The 23,772-nt window shown below is 43.8% G+C and overlaps 1 protein-coding gene across 1 annotated transcript in view; it reads right to left on the bottom strand.

Annotated features, from left to right (window-relative positions):
* Nucleotides 1–23,772, bottom strand: part of MSH5 (mutS homolog 5) — a 257,259-nt gene that overhangs the window by 61,536 nt on the left and 171,951 nt on the right. The window contains exons 14-16 of the mRNA XM_082264441.1: nucleotides 21,370–21,450; nucleotides 10,351–10,438; nucleotides 6,002–6,188 (exon numbers count right to left, since the gene is read on the bottom strand). Coding sequence (XP_082120567.1) covers nucleotides 6,002–6,188; nucleotides 10,351–10,438; nucleotides 21,370–21,450 — 356 coding nt within the window. The remainder of the gene's footprint in view (nucleotides 1–6,001; nucleotides 6,189–10,350; nucleotides 10,439–21,369; nucleotides 21,451–23,772) is intronic.

Below are 23,772 nucleotides of genomic sequence, written 5' to 3'. Positions count from 1 at the left end.
ATACAAGTGTGAGGATGGTGTTCTCCGCAGTGGCCTCTACCGCAAGCCCACTGCGGGCAACACCATCCTCCACGCCTCCAGCTTCCATCCTGAACCGTTAGTACGGTCTATCCCCTTTGGCCAGTACCTGCGTCTGAGACGCAATTGTACTGACCTCAACACTTTTCAAGCAGCAGCAAACAGTCTACGTGATAGACTGTTGCTGAGGAGCTATTCTAAAAAAACTTTTGAAGAGAGCATACAAAAAGGCTCTAACCAGCAATAGGAGCGAACATTTAGTTCCCAAAACACGTAAAATGGATAACGCTTTGAGAATTATTACTGGATACTCTCAGCAACATCAAGATCTGCGTAGGATTGTGACCAAATACTGGCACCTTTTGGCCTTAGACCCAACGTTGGGACCTCATGTGCCACAGGTGCCACAATTTACTTTTAGACGGGCTCTGGCACTTAGAGACCGGCTTGTTCAGAGCGAGTACAAAGGACATTTCAACTTCAACCCCTGTAAATCCAAAAGGGACGTACATGTGTGGGTCCTGCAATTATTGCAGATATATGTATACATACAACAACCCCACATTACCCAACGGCACTAAATTTCAAGCTAGACACTTTGCAAATTGCCGCATGCACGGGGTAGTGTACCTATTACTTTGTGATTGCGGCTGTTTTTATGTCAGGAAAACCAAACTCGAATTGTGGAGACGTATTTACTGACATATCAAAAGTATGCAAACCTGTGATCCCGAGCTGGGAAATTCCCCAAACCCAAATTTCTTGTTGTAGATCGTATCCATCCCAGCTCCAGGGGCGGAGACTGGAACAAGCGTCTCCTGCAGCTGGAGCTGAGATGGATTTATTCTGTTAAGGCCACTGAACCCCCAGGCTTGAATGAGGCAGTCTCCTTCAAGCCGTTTTTGGAAGGTTTTAACTCGGGAGGTATGGAGAGATAGAATAGTCAGGGCCGTTTGAAGGAATTTGGGGGCCCCAAGCAAAATGGACATGGAGGCCCTCCCCCCCCCGCACACACGCAAAGCCTACAGGAACCACAGCATAGCCATACAGTTTAAGTTAACCCACACTTTATATAAATAAAAAATGAGTACAGTGCAAATACGGCGTTTGTGTTTTGGGTTTTTGGGATAATGTCAGTTTGGGTCTTGGGGCCCCAGGCCAGCTCGGGGCCCCAAGCAATTGCTTGTTTTGCCTGCCTTGACGCAACAGGCCTGAGAATAGTATTAGTTCTGTCCGGCCCCCTCCTTGGGGTTCCTCCGGCAATCTAGTCTTGTCACCATTTTCTCTCTTTTAGTTTTATTTGTCTTTTTCCCTCCAAATACAGTAGCTGTTTGATTGTAAAAAAACAGGTAGGATTGTTCTCTACCGATGCTGCAAACAATGAGGACCCTTTTAATAAAAACAAATGTCTTTACATCCATTCATTTAATGAATTCTTATTTTGCTGTTAGATATATCCCAATGTTTAAATGATCATTGTTAGTCATTTAATACTATGCATAACTTCTATTGATAGATCTAATTGTGTCTTTCTTTAGGTAGTTGATGGGCTTATGTGTCCCCCTCCACTCAGTCGACCAGGCACGGGAAGAGGCGTCCCTATCCTGGGCGCCGTCTAGGCAGTGTAGGTCCTTTACTGCTGACACTGTTAAGTGTCTACCGCGCTTCCTCCGATAGCTCCGCCTGCGCATGACACAGCGGTAGCATCACTTCCGTGCCGGTGGGACGCGAGTAGCCGGCCACGCCCCCATGTTGTCAGACGGCAACATGCGTCAGTGGTGGGGGCTGGTTCGGCACACACCGCCCAGGGAGCCCTCGGCTGGCATCAATCATGGACCAATCATGCAAATGTTCTGCACCTGTACAAACACTATTTAACTCAGCTCCCGGCGGCGGCCACTTGCACAGTCCACCGACGGGATTGGGACAACTTACACCATTCTGACCTTCTGTTACATACATTGCTTTCAGGTAAGAGACTCTGAGATCTCATCTGGCAGCTTTTAGTTAACTTGCTCTGGAACACCTTGCATTCTTGGGGCTTCTCTCATAGAGGACGCCCCATCTTGCATCCATTTTGCATTCTGCTTCGTATTTTTGATCTTTGATTTATTTTTGATCTTTGGTCTCCAAGAGCAGTTGGATACTAATGCGATCAGTATGCTATCAGTATTTGATATATTATTTTTGTTACAATTACAGTATCTGGCTCTTTAGTTCTACTCAGGTACAGACCCTTTTTTACATATCAAATACTTAGACTGCAACAAACGTATCTATTATCAATTCTTTATGAATCAACATATATTTCTATAATTATTTGAGGCAAAAATACATTGCAAGTTTGCTTCCTATGCTTGTCTCACTGCAGCTTTGCATGATTCGGTCTGGTTTGAACTGCTAAGCCTTATTGGACTCCAGCTGTTCTGAGTGATCCGTTGGCGCATTGTCCATTAACTCCTTGTGTCTGGCTACAATCATCCATAAGGGTCTCACCTCATGACCACGCAGCACCGGCTGGGCTCAACCTTTTCCTGTTTTTTTTTAGCAAGCACTTTGTCATTCGCTGTGCAAACCAACCATGTAAGTGAAATATGTCCTTTTCATATGTTGCTCTATGATTATTTGAGTTACTATGTATCAGTCTTGTGCCAGATTGCATGAATAGTTACATGTCATATATTATATACTGTTATACATATTTTTCAATACTTACAGAAAAGTTTCCAGAGTTACCCCTGATGAAGAGGTGATTGACCTCGAAACGCGTTGGGTATCCACTTTGGACTGGATGGTTGAGTTTCCATAATTTGCACATGTTACATATGCTTGCTCATGCTTTTAATATGATACATTTGTCTTCTTTTTTGTATATTCTATTTGTTAATAAATTATAACTTTTTAATACAACCTTTTTGGTATTTACATTCTATCGTGCCTATAAAGTCCCACAATCTTTTGTTTTATATTTTTTTACTAGTAATGGCGGCGATCTGAGATTTTTAGCAGAACTGTGACATTGCGGCGGACAGATCGGACCCCTAACTGACATTTTTGACACATTTGGGGGGACCAGTGACATTACTACAGTAATCAGTGCTAAAAATATGTACTGTTACTGTAATAATGACACTGGCAGGGAAGGGGTTAACCTAGGGGTGACCAAAGGGTTAGGTGTGAGCCTAGGGGAGTGTTTTCTAACTGTGGGGGGGGGGGTGGGCTTGTGAAATGACCATAGAGACCTGTGATTCTATATAGAAGCTCTGCGATCATTTCATTGAGATGTGTTTACATTGGCTGACCATTCTTCTCTCTCATCGGGGAGCGATCACGAGTGCCCGACCCTGTGCATTGGCTTCCCCGCTGCCTAGGGGGGCAGGACTTGTCCCCCAGCACCACTCGCGTGACCGACGTAGCACTAGGCCGTTTCGCGCAGCCAAGCCAGCCTGCCGCAGTAAAACTGCAGCGGGAGGTCGGCAAGTGGTTAACAAGTGAGCCCCCAGATCCCGCCCCCTCCACTATTGTGAATGAGTATGGCAGCGGCGCTCATCATGATTGACGCTTGATCTACACTGGGGGACATTGTTTTTGTCTTTTTTAATATATGAATTTTCAAAAACTGTTTCTGTGTTTTTATTTCTTTTTGACACTATTTTTGGTGAATGAGTAAGGGCACAATGTACCCCATACTCCTTCACATAGAGGGGTCTGGGATCTGGGGGACCCCAGATTCCAATAAGCCCCCTGTCCGCAGATCCCTACAACCACCGGCCAGGGTTGTGGTGAAGAGGCCCTTGTCCTTATCAACAAGGTGCTTTGGGGTGGGGGGGGTCAGGGGCCCAACAGAACCCCCCCCCCATGGTGTGGGCATGTGACCTGGTATGGTTCAGGAGGAGGAAGGGCACTCGCTTGTCCCCCCCCTCCTTCCTGGCTTTCCAGGCTGCATGGGGGTGAGGGGACCCACACTTTTTTTTTTTTCATTATTATTTTTGCGCAGGTTTCTTTTTCATTTTGCATTTAACTCGTACTCCCGCTACGCCACAGATATGTGAACCAGCTCCATTGAAAGCCGGTTTGGTTCACATGTCATGTGAATCGGATGCAGTTCTTAACTAATCCAATTTTCATATATGTGAACAGAGCCTTAGCAAAAACCTGCAGGATTTTCTAAATAAATAAAGCTGCAGGTCTAGGGTAAATGTACCTAGAAAAGTAGAAATTCAAATCAGCCTAGGTAAAGCCAGCCATAGATGGTTTAAATCTTCACCAGTTCAGCGGGGACTGGCCGAGATTTGAATCATGTATGGGCAGGATAATTACGGAGAGTGAGAGGTGTGCCTGGAGCTGCACATTAGGTCAATTGATCAACTTGCGTACATCCAGCCTGCCAGATTTTTCATCTGATGATTGCCAACAGCTATAGCCGCCAAGAGAACATAAGAGCTCAGTGGGAGGGTTTGCCCCATTAACCCTGACTGTGTTGATGGGGAAATAAAGCGTTTTTTATTCCTGCAACCACTGTCAACAGCTGCTTATCAGTATATCCAACAGTTAAAATACCTATAGAAAAACAGCTGAATGTTGTTAGTACATTTCTAAGACACCCCCAGCCTAATCAAACCCTTTTGAATTTGCTCTCTCCCAGCCACTGCAGTAGCTCTGAGCTCAACGATGCTGCAATGGAAGAAATAGTGAAACACACCTGTGCGAGGGTTTGAGAGCTCAATCCTCTGATGAGTAACAGCTGGAAGTGTCTTAGCAAAGTACTAGCAACAAGGAAGGACAGCATGATACCATCTCTGGGAGTTGTTCAGCCAGGCTTTCTGCCTCTATAATACACTAATCAGCGGCTGCAGCCACCGACTGACAAAAGTTTTCCAGCATATCCCTTTGACAGAAGTCAGTCTGACAAACAACTTCTGCTGAGCACATACTGATCAAAATTCAGCTGGGACCTGCTGAATTTCAGTCAGTGTATGGCCAGTTTTATTGAAATGTTTGCACTGAAATTTGCACTGTATGGCCTACTGCAGACATACTCACAATGGACATAAGATTTGGACTAAGGCTATCCATAGACATGAGATGGTGAGTAAATTATACAACTTCTAAAAGATCTTGATCTTCATAAACATAGACAATCATTTCAGCTGTATGTGTTCTGGTAACCCTGGTAATTAGCATTATCTGGGGGAAAGCCGATTGTCCTGAGACATTAGTTTCAAAGAGTGATTTCCTAATCCTAACTATTAATGTCAATTCTGAATCAGCTGAAACTTTTTCATATATAACTATATGTGTTTTGGTTCTTTAAAAAAAATATTTGTCTACCCTTTAAGAGGTACATTAAAGGTTAACTCCACTTTCGTTGGAAAAAAAAATAGTAAAAGTAAATTAAAATAATAACGCATATACATTTGCGACACAAGTCATGTTGTAATTGAATGTTATTAAAAAATACCTTTTCTTTTCAATCTGCAGCCGCTGTAATTTTCAGAAAATGCAATGCAATATGGCTACCTGTAGCTGTTCAGTTTACAGAATGTGTACTGACCACACACCAGAAACATAATTTCCTGCTTATGTGATTTACTCACTGATTTCCACAGAAGTCTGCCTAAGAAACAAGTCAGATTTCAGGCATCTCCTGCAACACAAATGTCATTTTTGGTAAGATACTCCCAATAGGAACACGTCTAAAGATATGCAGGCCCAGCAGATTTCCTCATTAGTGCTCTGCAGGTGCCACAGCTGATTGATAATTATGAAACCACTCTCATCAGACTCTCTCAGCACAGAGGAACAAACAATGATTTCTTCAGAATAACAAAAGGTAGGAATCTGCAACAAAGGTTATAATTTTTGCAATGTACATAGATCACCCAGAGGGAAATGTTTTTTTCTCAACAAAAGTGGAGTTACACTTTAAATTATATACTGGTATCTTATGGGCACAGAAAATGACAGCTCGTCCTCCCCTCACCTGCCTTCTTTTATAGTTATACTGTTCTTCTGGGTGTAGCAGGGACGCACATATCCATTCTCACGAGCAACAACAGCCATGGCGAGAAGCGCATCCAACTGCCCAACGTACTCAATGACCTTGTGTAGGACGGCCGACCTTTCCAGAATCAACGTCTGCAACTTATGCATGATCATGGTCTCGTGGTCTGTGTAGAAGAGCAAACATTTTATTTGATACACTTTTTTTTCTAGAAATCTCTCAATTCCATCACTTTAAACTTTTTTCTTTAAGGAATTTTAAATTGTTTTTGTATTTTGGTGTACTTTGTCCTAAGTTATTGTCAATTGTTTCCCCAATGTATATGACTGAAATGCAAAGTTGTAATTGGGATGTGAAACGAAAAAAGACAGAAAAGTTAGCTTCTCTAAATTGAAAATAGAGGATATAGGGTGGAGTAAATGATTACCAAACAAAATGTGTTCAGTGTTTATCATTTGCCCTTTATCTGTAAAACAAATAATAAAAGAAGCATAATAGAAATCACCCTGTCATTTTAGTGGATATGTAAATATGTAATGAGAAAGCCCTATCTACTGCTGTGGATGGGCAAAAGTTGGGCTATAAGACTGCTTCCCTTTTAGTGCTGGAACCCTCATGCATTTTTAGATGAAGGATCCAGGGTAAGAGCTGACGGTTAGAGGGAACACTGGTTTATGTGTAGAGGTTAGAGATGAACAGAGACATGTTTCCTAGATGTGCCTGGCTGTTATGAATTGTATATGAACAAAATACAGTTGGGGCTATATTTTGTTTTTTTAATTGGTGAGGGAGTGCACCACGATAATGAATCCTATTTAAAGAAGTTAAGCTTCCTTTTTTATAGAAGTGACATGCCATTTTTATGGAAACATCAAGGGTCTATTAGATGTCTCATGCCTTCTGTTCCTGACTTCCTGTAGCCTATGCAGATCAGGGATACACAGTTCACAATATGTTTGTAGACGCAGCAGCTGTACCAGGATTCTGACAGCTCTAAACCAATAATTGGTTCTCCAATATCCTACACCTGTCAGCATCCTGAAGACTCTCAGCCATCTTGAACTTTCCGGCAGGGCAGCCATTACACAACCAAGTTCTGCAGCAGCATATAGATGTGACTGGGTGGTTGTACAGCTGCCCAGGTCACTTCTATATATCAATACAACAACTGATACCCTGCATTAATAATTGCTTGCCGACCCTCCACAGTACATTTACTGCAACAGGTCAGCTCATACAGGCACAATCACATACCTGTACATCATGTCTTTCTTCCGGATCCATTCAGCACCCCCTGATCGGCTCAGTGAATGACAGAAGAGAGTCCTGTGCCAGTAAACACAGGGCTCTCTTCGTACAGCAGCAATGTGCCGTTTTACTTTCTTCCTGCAAGGCCAGGAGTAAAAAAACAGCACATTGGTACCCGCTAGACTTGTCAGCTCTCGCCTTTGTGGTTTCACTGGAACCAATCCTTTGTGTGGTACGGGGGATCCGGGGATCACGGGCTATCAGAAGCCCTCTGGAACTCATAAGGTCGCGGCTTTCGCAGGCGACCTGCTTTTTTTCCTTTTGAAACCTCTTTCCTCCCTGCCCCACTTGTTGCGAGCCCTCCAGGCCTACGGCTCTCTGTCATATTTTCAGATTAACCTTGCCAAGTCTAGGGCTTTGCCTGTCATGATAGACAGTGCAGTCCTGGATTGACTGCGCCGGCTCTCTTCAGTCAAGTTGGCTTTGGACTTCATCTGTTACCTGGGGGTAAATATCACTGCCGACTCTGCCAACCTCTACAGCTCTAACTTTGACCCACTACTTCAACGGATTTGAGGCGACTTGGCCCGCTGGCACTTACTTACCCTTACTTGGTTTGGACGGTGCAGTGCACTGAAGATGACCATCCTGCCCAGGATCCTGTATCTGCTACAGGCCTTACCTATTCGTCTTCCTTCCTCCTTCTTCTGGCGTATCGACGCTGCATACCGGGAATTTCTCTTGTCTCACCGGAGACCACGCATACAACTCTAGCTGCTTCATCTTCCAAAGTCTAGGGGGGGGGGGGTTGTTCTCCCATGTATCAAGACCTACTATAGAGCTGCCCATTTCACCAGGTTGGTTGATTGGCATTGTCATGCTGAGCCTAAGAGTTGGGTGGCCATGGAGTTGGAGGATTCTGGCTCCACAGCTAAAAGTTGGCCTTGGATCACCCTTCCTCTGCCTGCAGACCTTACTAAACACCCCACTCTGGCTCTGGGAAGCATACTCACTGTTGTCCGGGAAGCAATAAGCCACACCTCGATCTCCCCCATGCCCTCCCCAATGTTAGAGCCGGGCCTTAGGGGTGTGCGGTTCCAGAGCTTGAGGCTTGGGGGCCACTTACACCTCTGGGATTTTCTTGGGCAAGATGGGAAGCTCTCGGTGGCCTCCTTGGCTGCTCCTGGGGACCCCCACTGGACTTTTGGAGTGGTCTCCATCTCCGCCATTTTCTTCATAAGTGCAGCCGCATCCCGGGTATTTATAGACCACATACGGAATCAGAATGGATATGCCACAAACATGAATCGCTTCAGCACTGCCTATCTATTCTGTATGCATCTCTGATGGCTCCCCCTCCTGACTATTTCCCTCCATTCCTGTCGAAGTGGGAGTCTGATCTCTCCATTAAATTTACTGATACCCAGAAAGAGAAAATACTTTACTCGCTCATAAATCCTTCATGGCTACAAAAATAGAGAAAACCAACTACAAGATTCTCACGAGGTGGTCCAGGGTACCCTCACCATTTCTTCCCATCAGTCCCAGACCGCTGTTGGCCACGAGTCATGGGACCATTCTTCATGTATTTTGGGACTGTCCTAAAATCAAACCTTTCTGGACTGCTGTTATTGACACCATCTGTCAGCTCACCAATGTAGACCTCTCTGACGACCCTGCGGCTTGCTTGCTCCACCTCTCCCGGAGGCCCATTAAAAAATATAAGGCGTCTCTCACCATTCACCTGCTAAATGCGGCTAAAGATTGTATCCCACTCTGTTGGAGGTCCCCTGCTGTACCCTCGAAGTCCCTATGGTTTTCTAAGGTCAATGACCTGAGAGATATGGAAGACCTCACAGCCACGCTCTTTGATAAGTAGGAGTCCTTTTGGGACAAATAGACACCCTGGCAGCATTTTGTTCTAACCGATGCTTATCTGTGGGAATTCCCTCAGCCTGTTTGAGGCTTGGGGGTCGTAGCTCGGGGGGCCCCTCACCAACCCTTCACCTCTTTCCCACTCCTCTGATTCTTTCTTTCACCTCTCCTCGCTTCCCCCCCATCCTTCTCTGTACATCTTCCCCTTGCTTTAATCTACTATCTCAGGTATCTTCCCATAGTTTTACCCCCTGCCCTCTGGTAACTGATGTTGCCAGATTTCCTTATCGAAAATATATTGCACAATAAGGTCATTATCTGCAGACTCGTTTATTTTTCTCACATTTAAGGTCTCTGAGAAAAGCTGCTGTATTGTTGTGCTTTGCTTTCCATCATTGCTCTACATCGAGGTGCTGCGACACTGTTATCTGTATGGTTGTATTACATGCTTCATGTTACCTGTTCACTTTTTCTTTACCTTGTTATGTGACCTTTTATTAAATAAAGAATTATAGAAAAAAAAAAAAAACAACGGCACATTGCTTAGTAAAACACCACACAGTAAACACACTAAACATTGTTAGGCAAGCATTTAACTCCTTGATCGCCCCTGATGTTAACCCCTTTCCAGCCTGTGTCATTAGTACAGTGACAGTGTATATTTAACACTTATCGCTGTATTAGTGTCACAGGACATGTCAGTGGCAGTCAGTCAGCTCCCCCCCCCCCCCCAGCGTCTGTTAGTGTCAGATTTTCCCGCCACTCTATCGCAGTCCCACTATACGTCGCTGATTGCCATTTGTATGAAAAACCTGCTTGAATGAAACTGAAAATTAATGTTAAATGATTTCACAAGTGTCTGAAACAGATGCCATTGGCAAATGCCAAAAGCCTGTTAATACAGGCACTTAGGCACTGTGTTATCAGCCCAAACAAAAAGCTAGGAGCACACTAGTTTTCTAGCAGTTTGATATGCATCATTCTATACTTGCTAAGTTTTGTGAAGGGCTAAAATATAAGGAAATGCGCATATAAGACAGCTGCTCTGAATATGTATTTTTTATTTTTCCTAGATATTCACTTTTATTAACATGGTTTTCAATCATTGCATTGTGTATGTTATGAAAGAAAATTCACCTTTACGGTGTTTCTCTCATTTGATATTGTAAGCACAGGCCTACATGACCTAATGTTTTCAATCTCACCTCTGACCTCAAAGTGTAGGTCTCCAAGCACTGCATCCAGCTCTTTGGTTCGTGCGCTTCTGTAGTGGAGTCGATCTTCTGCTAGAAACTGTTGAATAAAAGAAGATGATATTTTGGGTCAACCTCCCGTCTCAATTCTTGATTTTGGTGCTGTCCACCTGAGGGATTTGGGTACTCCTAGAAAAAAATTTATTTCCCAGCATGTATATTATTTTGTTTAATGTATTTTTTTTCTGTGAGCAAAGCCCTTCCATGTGCACCTTTCTCCAAAAGCAGATCATAAATTGGGGTGGTTACCATTTTTGTTTAGCTTGCTAGTTTCGGGTGCTCCTGCTCACTTTTGTGTGTTCCAGCTCACCAAAATACAGAGTGTAAAAAAAAAAAAAAAAAAAAAAAAAAATCAGCACTCAAAATCAGTCACAATTGTCTGAAATATCAAAAAGACCAGACAGACCTCTTTTACAGTTTCCAGGAAAAGAAAACTTTCTTTACATGAAACAATTTTCGCATCACATAACCACATTTGCCCATACATGCCTTCTAAAATACAGTATCTTCTACAATTTCTTCCCATGATTGTGTTATATTAGCATTAGTTGGACATAATGGCCAAAAGTTCTCTAAGGTTCCCGGACATTTATTGCTTCTCCTCTTAGCAGTGGGCAGAAAAGCAATACTTCAAAACTAGATCTCTAAAAACCCGCCATCAATTTCAGCAAAAACTCCAACACGTATCAAGAGATCACCCTCAATAAGGAAAAGTTCAAAAAAATGCTTTTTTTGAAACCTGGGAGAGTTTTGGAGAGCCTTATTGACACACTAAATACAAACCCCTACTACAACTACTAGTTAGTATCTCAAAAAGCTCTGTACCATAGAAACACCAATACTTTATATTTAAATTGGTGCCCCTTGACAGGATATACAGGGGGTTGTACAATCCTCAAAAGTAACCCCCACCCTCCTGGAGTGTTGGCTCTGTGTATTAAAACAGCACTTGCAAAATAAAATATTACCTAGAATACAACATACAACTTTAAAGTGAAAAACATATATTCAAATAATATAGTGCTCAGTCCCGAATCAATTAGTGATAATAGGTGACGAGTGGTGCCCGATTTCCTCCAGACATGATGCTTGTCATTCAGGCCAAAGAGTTCAACCTTTGTTTCATCAGACCAGAGAATTTTGTTTCTCATGGTCTGAGAGTCCTTCAGGCAGTGGCGGCCCGTGCATAGGGGGCGCCAGAGCGCCGCCCCCCCTAAAAAAAAAGAAAAAAAAAATAGAAAAAAAAAAAAAAAGACAAAAAGAACAAAAAGTTTTGAAAAAAAAAAAATCGTGTTCGCAGGCCTATGCGCTGGGCCTGGTGGCTATGGGGGGGGGGGGGTGGGGTTTACGACCCAGAAGAGGCGCCGATTGGCTGCCTTCTGGGGGCGTAACCTGGGCGCAGGAAAAAGCGCTGAGCCACCCCCACCTTCGTGACATCCTGGCTGTGATTGGTCCAGTCTCCAGCCTGGACCAATCATCATCCAGGACATCGCTGACTCGCAATGGGGGCGGTGCCGGTGCGTGCGTCAGTCACGCACCGTCACCGCCCGATCTCCATCCCGCCGCCCGGACCGGAAGACAGAAGACTGAAGAGGAGGACGTCCACGGCGCTGCTCGTCTCGGTTCCCGGAATCCCGCCATCCCACTGCCGTCAGAAGGTAAGTGATTGAAGCCGACCTGTGCCCTCACCTGTGCCATGCCTATGCCATCACCTGTGCCATCACCTGTGCCATGCCATCACCTGTGCCATGCCTGTGCCATCACCTGTGCCATGCCTATGCCATCACCTGTGCCATGCCTATGCCATCACCTGTGCCATGCCTATGCCATCACCTGTGCCATGCCTATACCATCACATGTGCCATGCCTATACAATCACCTGTGCCATGCCTGTACCATGACCTCAAAGTCGTGCAATTTTTTAACGCGTTTTTTGCCGCGAAGCAATACCTATTACATTTTTCTTTTTCTTTTCTTCTTGCGCCCCCCCAAAAATTTTGAGCACCAGCCGCCACTGCCTTCAGGAAAACTCCAGGCGGGCTGTCATGTGCCTTTTACTGAGGAGTGGCTTCTGTCTTGTCAGTTTACTATACAGGCCTGATTGGTGGAGTGCTGTAGAGATTGTTATTCTTCTGGAAGGTTCTCCCCTCTCCAGAGAAATTCTGGAGCTCTGTCAGAGTGACCATCGGGTTCTTGGTCACCTCCCTGACTAAGACCCTTCTCCCCTGATCACTCAGTTTGACTGGGCGGCCCACTCTAGGAAAAGTCCTTATGGTTCCAAACTTTTTCCATTTATGGATTATGGAGGTCACTGTGCTCATTGGGACCTTCAATTCTGCAGAAATGTATCTGCACCCTTCCCCAGATCTGGGCCTTGGTTTCCTTGGACTTTATGGATTAGTTTGTGCTCTGACATGCACTGTTAGCTGTGGGACTTTATATAGGGCCTTTCCCTTTCCAAATCATGTCCAATCCACTGAATTTACCACAGGTGGACTCCAATCAAGTTGTAGAAACATCTCAAGGATAATCAGTGTAAACAGGATGTACCTGGGCTCAATTTTGAGTGGCATGGCAAAGGCTGAGAATACTTATGTACATGGGATTTTTTTCATCTATTTGGGGTACTGTAGAATTTTGAGGAAAATAATGAATTTAATCCATTTGTAATATGGATGTAACATAACAAATTGTGGGAAAGGGAAGCACTGTGAATACTTTCCGGATGCACTGTGTTTGTCTTTACTCACTGGGGTTGTACTAATCAGTACAGTTTAGCAACAACCCATCTTATTTTTCAGATTACTGTATATATGTATATATATATATATATATATATATATATATTGTAAGGGATTACTCATTGGTAGGCGTATGGGTGACCCCTTTGGGGGTGCGTTTTCACAGAGAGATAGCCGATTAGAGGTTGAAAACAAGACTGATTTATTCATGCAATTTACTTAACACAATTGCAAGCATCAAAACAGCCAAAATAAAATAAAAGACAAAATAAATCCTTGCCTCTGTGGGCGGCTACCTTCTCACGCTGGAACCTACCTAAGAAGTCTTCCCAACCTACTGTTGGGCCGACACTGCTGATCCTACAGCAGACACTCAAATGTCCATTTGTTTGCTTTTCACACAGCACAAACATTGTCCATTGAACATGTCCCTTTGTTTTCTTTCACACAGCACATGTTCATTTATAACAGGATCCTTTACTCTTCAGATTCTTCACATTGAACACAGTTCATTTAACAGGTCCCTTTACTCTTCACACTCTTCACATGGAACACTTTGTCTTCTCACCTTTGAGACGTCTTCACTCGTGGTTACCCTCCTTAGCTTCACATCGCTGTAGGGGGTCTTCTCCCATGCTCACCAGCTTGTCGGGAGGCACACATCCGACTGTCCCCCTCTCCCAGCCCACACGGCGACAGGAGGCAGCAGTCCTTCTCCCATGCCCACACGGCGTCGGGAGGTACACGTATGTCTGCCTTCCTCTCCCAGCCCACACGGCGACAGGAGGCAGCACTCAATAGATTTTCTCTGGACAAATTATAGAGGCCTTGATCTCCTCATTCTGAACAGCTGAATGGTTTTCAACTTCCTGCTGGCTCTTTTTGCAGCCAACACCCTATAGTATCAGTGAACTTTTCAAAGCAGGTGGGAATGTGTCTCCTCTCAGTGACTACATTCCCAGATTTACCTGACTTCCTGTCACAATATATATATATAAAAAATAAATATATAATAAATATAGAAAATACATTCTGCATCTAACATATTGTTCTATGCGCACATTTTATGCCACTAAACAAAACAATTCTATGTATAAATGGTTCTACAGTATGTAAAAAAAATTGGTATCATCATTATACCACAATAAAATTATTTCTTGGAAAAAAAAAAAAGTCCAGCAGGCAGAATGGGAGCCTCTCATAAGTACAACCAGTGTGAAGAGACAGGAACCCCATTCAAGGATCTCACCAATATATTCTCCATGAGATATAAGAAAGTGAAAGTTGGTTTACCTATTTTGAGAGAGGCAAGAATGAAAGGAAAAGGGGAACAGTAATAAGCCCCCTTTTCCTCATGGGAGAGTGGCTGGGGAAATAGGTAGAATAGTTCATAAGGTAATTTTCCCTCCTTTTCTTCTCAGGTAAAGAGGGAGGGACTCCTAAGGTATCCTGAGGGAATAGAAATAGTGGGCGTGGTATTGCAGGGGTCAGAGCACCTATAGGAATAGGTATAGGGTAGAAGTTTCTAGAGCCCTCTGAGCCCCTATATAAGGTGGAGCTCTCCTCAGAGGGGCTCATTCGCCTCAGAAGATTTAGCAGTGTGAATTCAGGAGCTGCCAATTTTGGAGTATAGGAGACTTCTGAGGCGAGAGGATGAGCCTATTGAGACAAATTATAGAAAGAGCAGGGGAGGACGGTGGTGAAGAGTGGTTACGAATGTGCTTAAGCTTACCAAGGAATGCGAGACAAGCAGCCGGTGGGAATTCTGCTGCGGACGTGCGGGCTGAGGTGATTCCAGCTTTGAATGCCCCGCCGACGGAAGAAGATACGGCTGAGATGGAAGAAGGTCCGGGTCAAGTGAGAAGAAGCACCGTCATTTCGGAGGGACGGACGAAGAGGAAGAGAACGCCTGCCAGGCGGCACTCACAGTCACCAGCGAGACCTCCCGCGAGAAGGCCCGGGACCGGGACACAGCGCAGGCGCGGTGACCGGGAGTCAGCGTCATCAAGCGGCGCCGGGAGCGGAAGAAATGAGGAAGGCTCCGGTCGTGGAAGACAAGCTCCGGTGCCGGAAGAGTCTCCGCGGCAAGAGATACAGGGCGGGAGCGGAAGGAGAGCTGAAGAGCCGGCGGTGGAAGGTCAAGCAATCCCGGTGGTCGGGGAGGAGCTGGAGGAGAGACTACAAACACAGCAGGATAATGAGAATGGTGAGTGGACAACGCTGCCAATTCTCTCCAATATATCTGAAATGTTATTTAAATTGTCTAGAGATGTTAGGGAGCTGCAGCAAAACAGTAGATTGGTTCAGAGTAGCCAGGTTGCAGAGCCAGCTTTGTCAGCAGCAGAAGTATGGGCGCCACCTTGTGGGGGCTTAGCTAAAGACAGGAGTATGCAGGAGAGTATGGTGGATTTAGTTGAATTAGATGGTAGACAGGTGGCAAGGTCACAAAATATTCCTGAAACATGTCTTAAGGAAGCTATACCTTGTGAGGTGTCACCGCTGGGCTTCCATCTATCACCAGGAATAAAAGAAAAGATTTGGAGAGGTGAGTTTATGGATATACTATCTCTTCTGCCATCAGCTAGAGAATTTATTAATAAGAGTGACAAAAAAGATGATAAGTCAGAAGAGGATAGGAAAAGGCCTGTTGCTAAGAATTTTAACAATTGGCTGCAATCCTTTTTTATTTTTGCTGCAGTTCTTTGTGAGAAGTCACCTGAAAAGAGTGTTGGACTTTTCCAACACTTGGATATTATTTTAGAAGCGTACAAGAGCTTCAGTGGTTTTGGATGGTATAGTTACGATGAGGCTTTTAGACAGAAACTGTCAGTGCATAGGAATTTAAGATGGGGGATTAAGGACGTAGGATTGTGGCTTAACCTTTTTCTACCCCAGAAATCAGGTTATGTCAAGCAGCCTGGTCCCTCCTCGCAGCAGTCCACCACTACATATAGAAAAGGGATCTGCTTTAACTATAATGATGGACAGTGTAAATGGCCCCATACATGCCGATATAGGCATGAATGTGCATTTTGCGGGGGAAGTCACCCGGTGTCAAAATGTTTTAAGAAACTGTCCGCTAACAACCAACAGAACCTTCAAAAAGGCAACCTCCCCAGTGAAATTACAAAAAATGTTGCCCTACCTGTTAGTTTTCCCAGACAAGGTGAGGGCTCAACTACTGTTTGAGGGCTTTGAGGAGGGCTTCTTGTTGCCCTCCTTTTCAGGTTTAGGTTGTAGGCAGTTTAACAATTTAAAATCAGTTGATCAGTTCCCTAGTGTGGTCCAAGAAAAATTAGATAGAGAAATTTTGGAAGGAAGGATGGAAGGTCCTTTTGTTTCACCTCCTTTTAAAAATTTTAGAGTTTCCCCATTAGGTATTGTCCCAAAGAAGGAGAAAGGTTCTTTCAGATTAATTCACCACCTTTCATTTCCCAAAGGGGAATCCTTAAATGACCAGATAGACCCAAACTTAATATCAGTATCATATGCTTCATTTGAGGATGCTCTTGAAAAGCTTAGGGCTTTAGGTGCAGGGACTTTAATGGCTAAAGCGGACATAAAATCCGCTTTCCGTCTACTCCCCATTAACCCGGTTTGTTTTAACTCTTTGGGAATTTTCTTTAAGGACAAATTCTACTTCGACAAATGTCTCCCGATGGGGTGTTCAGTTTCATGTAAATATTTTGAAGATTTTGCTTGTTTTTTGGAATGGGTAGTGATGAAAGACGCAGGTTCTAACTTTATGATTCACTACTTAGATGACTTCTTGTTCATGGGTAAAGCAGAATCGTTAGAATGTCTTCAATTATTAAATACGTTTTTCAATATTTGTAGTAAGTTTGGAGTCCCATTGGCGGTTGAAAAGACGGTGTATCCCACAACATGTCTGGAGTTCCTAGGAATTACAATAGACACGGCGGCGCTGGAGTTCAGATTGCCGGAAGAAAAAATTCAAAGGATTAAAGGTATGTTAATTAATCTGGTTAGGAGAAAGAAAGTGTGTTTGAAAGAGATTCAATCTCTTTTGGGCCTACTGGCTTTCGCCTCAAGAATCATGCCGGTAGGAAAGGCATTCTCCAGGAGAATGTACTTGGCAATCTCTGGGCTAAAATCCCCTTTTTCTCATATTAGGGTGACCAGCGATATTAGGGAAGACATGTTAGTTTGGCTTCAGTTTTTAGAACATTTCAATGGGAGGAGTTTATGGCAGAAGGAATTCATTATTGATGAAGAATTTTTATTATTTACTGACTCTGCTGGTTCGGTAGGCTTTGCAGCGATCTGGCGAAACCATTGGTGCGCAGATCGCTGGAGCCAAAGCTGGAGAGGAAAAGGTCTATTGAAAAATATAGTTCTTCTGGAGCTTTTTCCCATAATAGTCGCTCTGGAAGTATGGGGAAAAGAATTTAGTAATAGAAGGATATTGCTTAGTACGGATAACAAAGGAGTAATGTACGCTATCAATTGTTTAACATCCAAGTCTCCACCAGTCATTGCTCTTTTGAGATATATGATTTATTTATGTCTGAAATATAATATATGGCTTAAGGCTCGACATGTGCCTGGTAAGAGCAATGACATGGCAGATGCGCTATCTCGCCAACAGATGAGCAGATTTTTCCAACTATTACCAGAGGCGGATCCAGTGGGTACCAAATTCCCAAGGAAGTTATGGGAGTTGATATAAGTCTGGTTACAGAGAATATCAAACACTCCATAGCCCCTTCGACCATGGCAGGTTACCAGTCAGCTTGGCTGATGTGGATTTCTTTTCTGAAGGATCTAAAAGAAGATGAACATAATTTTTCTGAAGGACTTGTAATGTTGTTCTTAAATAGTTTATTCAAGAAAAATTACTCCTGGGCACACGTGAATAAAATCTTGGCCGGAGTTTCGTTTTTTCAAAAAATGAGAAATTTACCATCTTGTGTGTCGTTTTTTACAGTTAAGCAGGCGCTTAAAGGATATAGGAGGAGGAGTTATAGCAGTGATAAGCGCAGTCCAATTACACCAAAAATTCTTTTGGACCTATGTATGGCCACAGGTGAGGTTTGTTTTTCTGTTTTCGAAGCTGCCCTGTTCAAAGCAGCCTTTTCTCTAGCATTTTTTGGAGCTTTGCGGATTTCAGAGTTATTAAATATTTTAAGAAAAGAGGTAAGTCTGGAGGGTAACTTAGTGAGGATTAAGATAAGAAGGTCAAAAACAGACCAGGTAGGTAAAGGATGTGTTATTTGTTTACATGCTCTCAGTGGTTCTCTCATATGCCCAGTTAAGTCATTGCAACAGTATCTTGAGTTAAGACCAAGTTTTGGTGAAAAGGCTCTTTTTATTCATGTATCAGGTGCAAACTTATCTAAATATCAATTTAATAGCGTTTTCAAGAAATGTGTGGTCAAGTTAAATTTACCAGGAATGCATTGGACATCACACTCTTTTCGGATAGGGGCAGCCACTGAGGCATCTAGATTAGGATTGGAAGATTCAATAATAAAAAAGGTTGGAAGGTGGAAGTCAGATTGCTATCAATCATACATCCGACCTAATTCATTTGTTTGATTCTTTTCAGATGGAAAAAGGATCATTTGGATTGTCGGGCATTCGTATATCTTTTGGGCGTTCAAGAGGGCAAGACAGAGGGTTTACTCGGAAAATTTGGGACTGGATCCAGAGAAATTCAAAGTATACTGGTATGGTAGGAGGGGCATGGTTTGGGCTGACCTACTATTTGAGTTAAACAGGTTACAATCATTGTTTCCTTCTCCGGATGCACTTATCGTGCATTTAGGAGGAAACGATATTGGTCAGGAAAAAACTTTGGAATTGATCTTCAGAATCAGGGATGATCTTTTTAGTTTTGGGTTGTCGTCACCAAATACTGTTATTATCTTTTCTGAAATCGTTCAAAGGCTGAGGTGGTTATTTTCACCTTATTTGAAGAGTTTGGAAAAGATAAGAAGAAGGATTAATAGGTCATTGGCTAAACTTTTGCCTAGGATAGGTGTTATGTCTTTCAGACATAGGGAATTGGAAGGGGGTACGGAAGGATTGTACAGGGATGATGGGGTACATCTTTCCGAGATAGGATTGGATGTTTTTAACGCAGACCTGTCGGATTGTGTTGATATGGCCGCGGTGCGGGGTCGTTGGTGAAAGAAGGGGTTAGTTTTCCCCCTTCTGTCTTTTGGAAGTTGATGCTTGAAATGTGATGTTATTTATCCGGCCTGAGCTGTGGTGGCTAGGCTGTTGAGTGTGTTTAAATTTTTAATTATATATTTATTTATTGAAGTTATTTTAAAATAAATAATAAACGGCCGCGGCCTATATATTTTCCAAATAATACAGGTGTCTGCTTCTTATTTTATTTACTTAAGTAAAAATGCTAAGTTGTTATTGAATCCTGCCTACTGTCCCATGAAAGGAAAAGGGGAACAGTAATAAGCCCCCTTTTCCTCATGGGAGAGTGGCTGGGGAAATAGGTAGAATAGTTCATAAGGTAATTTTCCCTCCTTTTCTCCTCAGGTAAAGAGGGAGGGACTCCTAAGGTATCCTGAGGGAATAGAAATAGTGGGCGTGGTATTGCAGGGGTCAGAGCACCTATAGGAATAGGTATAGGGTAGAAGTTTCTAGAGCCCTCTGAGCCCCTATATAAGGTGGAGCTCTCCTCAGAGGGGCTCATTCGCCTCAGAAGATTTAGCAGTGTGAATTCCCCATCCCCCCCCCCTTTTTTTTTGTCGCGGCTGTTAAAAAAAAATAAAAAAAAAAAAATAATAATAAAAATATAAATAAATATATATATATGGATATATAATAAGTAAGTGGTGTCGTTTTTGCTATAGCAAAAGGGCAATTTTATATGTTTATGAGTGGAAGTTGATGCTTGAAATGTGATGTTATTTATCCGGCCTGAGCTGTGGTGGCTAGGCTGTTGAGTGTGTTTAAATTTTTAATTATATATTTATTTATTGAAGTTATTTTAAAATAAATAATAAACGGCCGCGGCCTATATATTTTCCAAATAATACAGGTGTCTGCTTCTTATTTTATTTACTTAAGTAAAAATGCTAAGTTGTTATTGAATCCTGCCTACTGTCCCATTAGATCATCTGTCTGCTGTTTAGTCTATGGTGTCATTGAATAGATTTTCCCCTCACTTTTTCTCACAGTCACTACATATTTACTGGACTGGACTGGACAGGACATGAAGGGAGATCTGCAACTGGTACACAGGCAGTGATAAAAAATGGATTGAGGTTCTAGCCTTTCATCAGCCTTCCTAAAATAAATATTTTTATTGCTGTCATTGTTAAACAAAAGGGGCACAGCAATAAGAGCCTGACACAGGAGCAAACCCATCTCCACCCTGTCCAATAGTACATTTTAAAAAAAATTAATATTTCTCTTTATTTATTACAGGTACTTATATAGCACCTTCAATTTACAAAGCATTTTGCACATTAATTTTACATTCACATCAGTCCCTGCCCTCAAGGAGCTTACATTTTAAGGTCCCCAACTCACATTCATACATACACATACTAGGGCCAATTTAGACAGGCGCCAATTAGCGTACCAGCATATCTTTGGAGTGTGGGAAAAACGCAGCTCTCCATTGAAATTAATAGAAAATGCGTCAGCAGGTTGCATTTTTGGTTTGATTTTTGAGTCACATGTCCATGTTTCACAGGTGAATGCTGGGAGTCAAAATAAAAAATGAGTATGCGTTAATATTGCATTTTTTTCAATGGAGCAGTGTCGAAGCACCCTAAAGCCTAATACATACTGGCTGAATGTCGGGTGACATCGGCCAGTTCAACAAAAAATGTCCGAAATTCAGCCTGTGTATGGCAGCTGGTCCGACAGAATTCGGCCGTTCAGCCGACTTCTGTAGGACGAGCATGCTGGAAAACCAGCGCCTGACTGACTCCCAAGAGAGCTGAGAGAGCTGACTGGAGTGTTCTGTGGATGAGGGGGGGGGGGGGAGGCTGTCCCCCTGTCAGATCATTAGTAAAGCGGCTCAGCGGCTAGTACAATCGGAGCTGTCGTTTTTTTTTTTTTTTTTTTTCGTTAAACCCCTTGGATTGAATGAAAAAAAATAAATAAATAAAAAATGCTAGTTTGTACTAGCCTTTAGTTTAAAAACAGTCTGTGATATAATAGGGTTTGTCTATGCATATGGTGATTGCATATGGTGATTGGCAAAGAAGGTAGAAGATAGTACATGTCTTACCACAAATTCCAAACCTTCGATTTCAAAGTCAGTTTTGTCCTTCATATCGTCAAGGCGTTCAATTGACAAGAGGAAACCAATCTAGAAGGGATTATAAATGGATTTTTGTAAAATCTTACCGTAAAATCCTTTTCTCTTAAGCTCATTGACAGACGCAGTCCTCTTGATTAATATCAAATTGGGTTATACTGCCCTCTACAGGAGTAGGACACTAGGCAGAAGGAAAACGTTCTGGCCACACCTTAGGGGCAGTCCCAGAGGGTATATCCTCTCTCTCTCTGCTATAGGATGTTAGTTATGTCACAAAGCAGTGTCAGAGAATTTTTAACCCAACCCAACTCAAAAGTAGAGGGGACGGTACTGCGTCTGTCAATGAGCTTAAGAGAAAAGGATTTTACGGTAAGATTTTACAAAAATCCATTTTTCTCTGTCGCTCATTGACAGACGCAGTCCTCTTGATTAATATCAAATTGGGACGTCCCAAAGCAGTGCCACAAATGAGGGGTGGGATAACGGAAATCAAAATCCAATCTAGAAGGCCCAACCGGTGCCAACTAGAAGTTTTAAAGGCTCAGACAAAAGGATGAGACTCAACTGAAAACCCAACAGAAAAAAACCCTCGAGGTAGACCAATGGTCTCCTCAAATTGCGGCCTGCAGAACCTTGCTGGCCAAAAGAGGCATCCGACGATGCCATCACATCAACTTTATAAAATTTTGTAAAGGTATGAACCGACGACCAGGTAGCCGCCTTGCAAACCTGGACCACTGACGCCTGATGGCGGAAGGCCCAGGAAGCACTAAGCGCCCGAGTGGAGTGCGCCTTAACAGGGAACGGAGGATTCCGACCCTTAATAGAATAAGCCTGTACCACCGTCTGTCTGATCCATCTGGAGATAGTCGCGGCAGATGCAGGCAACCCCTTTTTGGGGCCATCCGTGATCACAAAAAGTGAACCTGTCTTACGAAACGAGTCCGTAGTTTTCAAGTATACCCTGATTGATCGAACCACATCCAAGGAATGTAACGCAAACTCCCGAGGATGACTGGGCTTAGGACACAGGGAAGGCAATACAATGTCCTCATTCAGATGAAACTCTGAAACCACTTTAGGAAGGAAGGATGGATTCGGACGAAGAACCACCTTATCCCTATGAACCACCAGATATGGGGAACGACAAGATAATGCGGCCAGTTCTGACACCCTGCTTGCAGAAGTAATGGCCACCAAGAAGGCCACCTTCTGGGATAACGTAAGCAAGGGAATCTCCCTGATATTTTCAAAGGGAGGTTTCTGAAGAACCGACAACACCAAATTAAGATCCCAGGGCGGTAAGGGCGCGCGCACTGGCGGAGCCAAGTGCCGCACCCCCTGGATGAAATTCCGCACCAAGGAATGGGTAGCCAAAGGTTTCTGAAAGAAAATTGCTAACGCTGAAACCTGACCCTTGACAGTACTCAAGGCCAGCTTCTGCTCAACCCCCTGTTGCAGAAAAGCCAAGATTCAGGTCACCGAATAGGCACGTGGAGGAAATCCAAGGGATTCACACCACGCAATATAAGACCTCCATGTGCGATGATAGACTTTTCTGGAAGTCGCTTTCCTTGCTTTAATTAAAGTGGGAATAACCGAAGTTGACTGTCCTTCAGCACCTGAGTCTCAATAGCCAGGCCGTTAAAGCCAGCGATTGTAAAGCAGGATGGAAGATTGGTCCCTGAAACTGCAGATCCTCCCTGAGAGGAAGTCTCCAAGGAGCGTCCGCGACCAGCCTGACCAAGTCGGCGTACCCGGGTCCATGAGGCCAGTCCGGAGCTACCAGGATAACTGGAATTCCCTCCACCTCTATCCTGCGAAGAAGTTTTGGCAGCAACTTGAGAGGAGGGAAGACATACTGTAGCTGATACTGTCCCCACGGGGCGACCAGCGCGTCTGCTGCGTCCGTTCGAGGATCTCGGGAGCGGGCTACAAACCTCCGCACCTTCCTGTTGAGCCGAGCTGCCAACAGATCCACCTACGGGGTGCCCCAATGAAGGCACAGCTGGTGAAATACCTCTGGACGAAGAGGCCATACCCCCTGATCCAGAATCTGACGGCTGAGATAATCTGCCTGCCGATTTTCCACCCCCGGAGTGAATACCGCGGAGAGAGCCGGAACAAACCGTTCCGTCCAACGAAGGATGCTGGCCACTTCGATGGCTGCCAGGACACTCTAGGTGCCCCCTTGGTGATTGACCTAAGCCACGGCCGTGGCATTGTCCGACTGGATCCGAACCAGGCTGCCCTGGGGGCGCACCTTCAGGCTGTATTGGTCTTATCTTCAGGTTTGGCTGATCTGGACTTTTGTTTACCCGACCAGCGCCCTTTGAAACCCCCTGAAGGGGCTTTGGAGGGCTTCCCCTTATC

The sequence above is a fragment of the Pelophylax lessonae genome (genome assembly GCF_965119305.1).
Source record: "Pelophylax lessonae genome assembly, chromosome: 7".
NCBI lineage: Eukaryota > Metazoa > Chordata > Amphibia > Anura > Ranidae > Pelophylax > Pelophylax lessonae.
The sequence above is the reverse complement of the archived record's forward strand: the minus strand, read 5'-3'. Positions and strand labels throughout refer to the sequence as shown.